Genomic DNA, 7500 nt, shown 5'->3' with positions numbered 1-7500 from the left:
GCACTCCGGTGGACCGTTCTTCGTCATGGCAATACAATGGTTGTGAAGTTTTCCCTGAAACTCGAACGGGAAAATGCACTCCTGGTTCTGGGTGGTTTTCGTGTGTTTACAGTCACCTGAAAGAAATTATATTTACATTAGTATATATCATTATTATCATCATCTCGTCCTACGCCTGTTGACGCAAAGGGCCTCATTAGATTTCGCCAGTCCTCTCTATCTTGAGCTTTTAATTCATTACTTCTCCATTCATATTATCCTACTTCACGCTTCATAGTTCTCAGCCATGTAGGGCTGGGTATTCTAACTCCTCTAGTGCCTTGTGGAGCCCAGGTGAATGTTTGGGGAACTAATCTCTCTAGGGAAGTGCGAAGAGCATGCCTAAACCATCTCCATATACTCCTCACCATGATCCTTCCTATCCACATATGGTACTCGAGTAATCTCTCGTATAGTTTCTTTTCTAATCATGTCCTGCCATTTCACTCCCAATATTCTTCTGAGAGCTTTGTTCTCAAATCTACAAAATCTGATGGGAGTTTGTTTCATTGTCATACCACGACTCATGTAAATATAGTAGCACAGACTTCACTAAACTGATATATAGCCTGATTTTTATATGTGATTTCAGGCGATTTGATTTCCAAATTTTACTTACCCTAGCCATTGTCTGATTTGATTTTTCAATCCTTCATTAAATTCAAATTCCAAACTGCATTAGTGATCATAGCTCCTAAATGTTTAAATGATTTTACCTCATTAATCCTTTCTCCTTCCAATGATATTACATCTTCCATTGTATATTCCGTTCTTATCATCTCTATCTTTTTCTATTTATTTGAGCCCAACCTCCTGTGATATTTCATGCATTCTGGTAAGCAAGCATTGCAAATCCTGTGTGTCCTGCTAATAAGGACAGCGTCATCAGCATACTCTAGGTCAGCTAATTTCCTATTAACAATCCAGTCCAATCCCTCCTCACAATCCCCAACTGTTCTATGCATTACAAAATCCATATGGAGGATTAACAACATAGGTGACAACACATTCCCTTGAAGTATTAATGGCTGCTGATGCCTCTGCAGGTAGATCTATAGGCCCCCCCCCCATCCTTAGCTCACAAGGATGATGAGGTTGCACTGACCAATGAAACTAATGAGTTTGAACATGACTTGAACCTCAGTTTGGTGATCAAGGCAGGGACTTTTCCAATGCTGATGCCTCTGCAGATAGACCTATAGGCTCCCCCAAACCCCCAATCCTTAGCTCACAAGGATGATGAGGTTGCACTGACCAATGGAACTAATGAGTTTGAACATGACTTGAACCTCAGTTTGGTGATCAAGGCAGGGACGTTTCCAATTGGCCATTACAACCCTAGCAAGTAAAGATTATCAAGCAATAGAGAATGGTCTTAACCCTTTCACCCCCAAAGGACGTACCGGTACGTTCTTGCAAAACACTGTTAATTACATGTTTTTATATATTTTTGTATGAGAAACTCCAGGCATTTTCCAAAAGAATGAGACCAACCTGACCTCTCTAGGACAAAACTTAAGCCTGTTAGAGCAATTTAGAAAAAATATATAGCAAAATGTGCTCGAAATTTAACCTTAGGTGGGGTATAACTCGGAAATCATGATAAACTAAAGTCACAAATTACTTACGATCATGATCATCATCTGGGCCATTGTGATCCCCTGAATATCCAGGTGGCTGTTCCAGGACATCTGGATACGCATGTTCATATCGAGGCTTGTCATCCTTCGGATGATCTCCTGGATAGCTGGCTGGATACTTATCTAGTCTGTCACTACTTACAGGACCATGTCTGGAGTGATCATCTGGAAAAGGTAGACAATTATGGTGTGGCGTTTGAAATCACAGGAAGGTCAGAAAGGCCTAAATTAAAGGGGATATAAGATTATATTAAAGTATATATAATGATTTTGAATTTTATATATGTATATATGTATATATTTATATATAATATATATTAAATATAATATATATATATATATATATATATATAAATATATATATATATATATATATATATATATATATATATATATATACATATATATATACATATATATATATTCAAATAAGCCATATATATTTTTGATATATTAATGTCTGGATTCTCTTAACAACCTCGGGATCACAGACCCAGGCGAAATCTCACAAAGACAAGAGCTTGGCTCCGGCCGGGAATCGAACCCTGGTCGGCAAGCTTATATAGACAGTGACTTAACCCACTTGGCCAAGTGGGTTAAGTCACTGTCTATATAAGCTTGCCGACCAGGGTTCGATTCCCGGCCGGAGCCAAGCTCTTGTCTTTGTGAGATTTCGCCTGGGTCTGTGATCCCGAGGTTGTTAAGAGAATCCAGACATTAATATATCAAAAATATATATGGCTTATTTGAATATGAAAAACACGTAAAAATGTGCAAAATTTATCATATATATATATATATATATATATATATATATATATATATATATATATATATATATATATATATATACTCATATATATATACTCATATATATATATATATATATATATATATATATATATATATATATATATACACACATATATATACACTCATATATATATATATATATGTGTGTGTGTGTGACCTTAAAATTATCATGTGTATAGAAGAATGACATTTCAAAAGTAAAATTATAATTTATGATATATAAGTATCTAGTAAAAAAAATGGGATAAATTTCATAAACCGAATTAAGATTGCCAAATAATATAACGATCTCCATTTATAAGTAAATGGACACATCTTTCTAAGACAATTTCATTTCGAGATTAGATTTAAGTTTTCGACTGAAAGGAGGTAAAATAACATTGCTGTCACTTAGCGTTCCAGTTAATTTGCTAGGAAAGGAGCCACTCCAATATACGATTACTGGTCGGCAACCCACTGCAGTTAACTGCCAACAGTACATTAAGTTAACTGCTTAGTTATAAAGTCCCCAGTGCTCTCTCTAGAAACGGACCCAGAGGAGTTTCTCGCTCTGGTGTGTATATTCTGAAGAGCCATGGAACAAGTCAAAGGTCAAAGGTTAAACTCACGGTCCCGGGGTGGGATCGATCTGCCGTCATGCGAATGCTAAGCGAACACGTTACTTTTAGAATATCTGGTTTCAATTCCAGTTTCATCAGAATAGATGTTCACTTCAACCGGGCAACCCCAACCCCCCTACCACACTAGTGGCCTCCCCCGTAAACAGCTTAAACTCACGATCCCGGGAAGGGATCGATCTGCTGCCATGAGAATGCTAGGCAAACACGTTACCACTGTACTAGCCCAGGAGGCTAGAACAGAAAAAGAAAAAGAAAAAAGAAAAGAAAATTGTGAAAGAAGCCTGCAAAAAAAAAAAGTCCGAAGTAAAGCTTGGTTAACAGCTTAGACTTGCTGTCCCTGGTAGGATCGATCTGCTGCCTTGCGAATGCTAGGCTAGCACGTTACCACTGTACTAGCCCAGGAGGCTGGTACAGAAAAGAGAAAAAGGAAAAGAAAAAGGAAGATTGTGGAAGAAACCTGTAAAAAAACTAGAAGTACATCTTGGTTTTCTTAAAGGCCTCCCTGTGTAATTCTTGCTTAGTATCTTCAGCCACATTTTCATCTAGATTTATGGAAAATTAGATGTAATTAGCCTTGGCATCTATAGGCCATATGCATGAGGAACTATCCAGCAAGGATAGTTTCCCCTCGGGCCATACGGTTATATTTTCCACTAGAATTTTTTTATAAATTTTTTCCGTTGGCATCATCCAGTTGGGTCATAACACGCTGTAATCTAAATTAGCTTTATGATATAAACAATACGGCAGCTGCCTTTGGCTTATCTTATCGTGCAAGTGGTCTCTGGTGGGGACTTACGCATGATAGAATTTTGGTTATTTTTTTTCTTCCATCTTTTTACATTTTTTTATGATTAAAGTTAGTGTCAGACATCTTCATTTTCTCTTCAAAATGCTGTTTTTTATGTCAGGTTCAACAAGGAAGTCACTAAAACGGCGATTGTTGTTTATAATATAAACCGCAGAACGGAGGTTCATAACTTGAGGTACCTGTACCCCCCCCCCCCTCCCCCCCTCCCCCCCCCCCGTGGTACATTTTTACTCTTAGGGGATACATAGAATCTGAGAGCCTTGGTGGCTAAGTTGGTTAGGGCAGCTAGCTCGGACTTCGTAGAAGTCTGTGACGCGGGTTCAAACCCGTAGCCGACCAGTAAGAAAGGCGGACACTTTGCTATCCGTGTAGAGTCCAGTGTTGCCAAATATGGGGATTTATCCCTAGATTTGGGGATTTTATGTGTCTAATGGGGGTATTCTGTAAAAATTTCTATGAAGAAGAAATAAATATTAGTAAATCTTTATATTGTTGCAATTAGTTTACTTGCACTTATATGAAGTGTAGTGAGTAATTTCTATGTCATTAAAGCCTACATGATCAGAAGAATATGCATTTGTAGAAATGGGAATTTTTTTAGTTCTTTTGGGGATTTTTTTATCACGAGTTTTGGGGATTTTTACACTAACCCATCTGGCAACACTGGTGTAGACACCTCATGGATTAGGTAAACGACAGATAGGTTTGCTTAAAAGGTAATAGGTGTTACAGACTAATACACAAACAAAGGCACTCCAACACCTAAAAACATAACAGACACCTCACACGTCTCGAACTGTCGACCTAACAGCGCCAGGACTCGTCGCTGCTGGATGGAAGGACGCTGGTGATTGGTACAATACATAAACATAATCTACCGAGGTCTAAGCGATGTCAGGCAGGGCAGCCGATCAGGACTATGGTCTATCTCAAAGTGAAAGCAAAGTCCTTCTAAAAGAAGGCAACCGTGCTTACCCCATACAAAAATGGGGAAGAAGTACGTTAATATATAGAAGAAAGGGGTTCGTTGAATCTGAGGGTGGTCCAAACTGACTACACAGACATGTATCCACTGCCCTTTGACCAAACTGACTACGCATACATGTACCCACTGTCCTTGGACCAAATTGACTACACATACATGTACCCACTGCCTGTGGACCAAACTGACTACACATACATGTATCCACTGCTCGTGGACCAAACTGACTACACATACTAGTACCCACTGCCCGTGGACCAAACTGACTACACATGCATGTACCCACTGCCCATGGACCAAACTGACTACACATACATGTACCCACTGCCCGTGGAGCAAACTGACTACACATACATGTACCCACTGCCCGTGGACCAAACTGACTACACATACATGTACCCACTGCCTGTGGACCAAACTGACTACACATACATGTATCCACTGCTCGTGGACCAAACTGACTACACATACTAGTACCCACTGCCCGTGGACCAAACTGACTACACATACATGTATCCACTGCTCGTGGACCAAACTGACTACACATACTAGTACCCACTGCCCATGGACCAAACTGACTACACATACATGTACCCACTGCCCATGGACCAAACTGACTACACATACATGTACCCACTGCCCGTGGAGCAAACTGACTACACATACATGTACCCACTGCCCGTGGACCAAACTGACTACACATACATGTACCCACTGCCTGTGGACCAAACTGACTACACATACATGTACCCACTGCCCTTTGACCAAACTGACTACACATGTACCCCCACCCCCCTTCCATCCACCAATGGGATACAAATATATCAGCTTGACCTCACCTGACGTTGACCCGTCAAGACCAATACAGTATCCCCAATCTGTTTTCCTGCCATTGGCATCCACCGTCGTGGCACACCACGCCTTCAGGGAGTCATCGAAAGTACAGCTGCGGTATGTCTTGTGTTTGTACTGGAATGGGAACACGCAGGGCTGGCCGAATTCCGTTTTGATTTCTCCTGAAAGTAAATGGATGATAGAATTGATCTCTCCCTCTCACTTATTTTCAATTTTAAAATGGAGCTCCCTCTCTCTCTCTCTCTCTCTCTCTCTCTCTCTCTCTCTCTCTCTCTCTCTCTCTCTCTCTCTCTCTCTCTCTCTCTCTCTCTTTTATTTTCGATTTGTTTTTTACCTTCATGTTTACAGTTTATTGGTCTCTTCGTCTTTGCAATGTTCATCTTTCAATTTATTAGTCACTTTGTCTTTTTAATGTATTAGTTTTAAGGAAATAACTACATCTGAAGTTTAAAAACCGTTACTTTAAAAATTTAGAAATAGTAAGATTTTAAAAATGTCTAGTTATTTTACAAGAATCTCTCTCTCTCTCTCTCTCTCTCTCTCTCTCTCTCTCTCTCTCTCTCTCTCTCTCTCTCTCTCTCTCTCTCTCTCTCTCTCCTTTTCAATTTGCTAGTTACATTGGCTTTTCATCTTTTCAATTTATCAGTCTCTCCGTCTTTTTAATGTATTAGTTTTAGGGAAATAACTACATTTGAATTTTAGAAAAAGTAACTTTTTAGAAATTCCTAGTTATTTTATAATGTTTTACGACTACTTTAGATATTCATAGGATAACGATTGCTATTTCTGTATTTTATTGATTTAAAAAAAAATTACTTAAATAAAAATACATACGAAACGTTTTCACGAAATATTATTGTAAATACGTGCATTTATCTATACGTACGGATAAATCAATTTAGATCTGGCAGTAATTTTAGTCTTCTAGAAGGTTTTTATACGTTACAGATGCTGTCTGAGCAAATATTTGGCAGTAATTTTCAATGTTCTGGAAGCGTTATAAACGTTGTTAATAAAATTATTGAAATTATTGAAATTATTATCACCGTCGTTGTCGTCATAGTTGTTAAAATTATAAAAATATTAAAATGGTTAAAATGAATAAAATTATTATTGCCATACATGAATAATCGTTATGCAGATATACGATCGTGTGATGCATTTATTTAGTATAAGTGAAAACACATAGAATTTCATATACAGATTATTTTCTGAAATATATCACACAAATGCAGACAAGCATACGTGCATAAATAAAAGAAAGGCAAATTGGAAAACTTAATGTTTAAGAAAAAGGCAAATTGGAAAACTTAATGTTTAAGAAAAAGGCAAATTAGAAAACTAAATATTTAAAGCAGGAAGCTATCAAACAATGACATATCTGTTTACATACCTGGTAACACCAACATCATTTCTGAAAAGATGAAAATAGAATGTCTTTAAGAATTTTGAATTATATTTACGTAGATTTTCTTTATACATTAATGCATATTCAGGTTAGGATAAGAATTTTTTTTTCTAATATTTTTATAAATTATTAATATTATAACAATATTTTTATGTTTTTAGGTTAATTATATAACCATATTACCTTCCATTTTATCATCCTATTATTGCTTTCTGATGGTAAAAGACACACGCACTCATACATACACTATATATGTTTTCAGGAAACTTACCTGAATTGTGTATTCAAGAGATATACCCCAATCATATATTCCGGATATTTACCTCCATTGT

The 7500-nt window shown here is 37.5% G+C and overlaps 1 protein-coding gene across 1 annotated transcript in view; it reads right to left on the bottom strand.

Moving 5' to 3' along the window:
* The window catches only part of LOC137628271 (uncharacterized), a 63076-nt gene that overhangs the window by 1707 nt on the left and 53869 nt on the right, over nt 1-7500 (bottom strand). Inside the window, 4 exon segments of the mRNA XM_068359434.1 lie at nt 1-116; nt 1668-1844; nt 5745-5921; nt 7154-7174. The exon segment at nt 1-116 is cut by the window's left edge and continues 61 nt beyond it. Coding sequence (XP_068215535.1) covers nt 1-116; nt 1668-1844; nt 5745-5921; nt 7154-7174 — 491 coding nt within the window.

Source organism: Palaemon carinicauda, chromosome 36 (genome assembly GCF_036898095.1).
Source record: "Palaemon carinicauda isolate YSFRI2023 chromosome 36, ASM3689809v2, whole genome shotgun sequence".
NCBI classification, from domain to species: domain Eukaryota; kingdom Metazoa; phylum Arthropoda; class Malacostraca; order Decapoda; family Palaemonidae; genus Palaemon; species Palaemon carinicauda.
The sequence above is the reverse complement of the archived record's forward strand: the minus strand, read 5'-3'. Positions and strand labels throughout refer to the sequence as shown.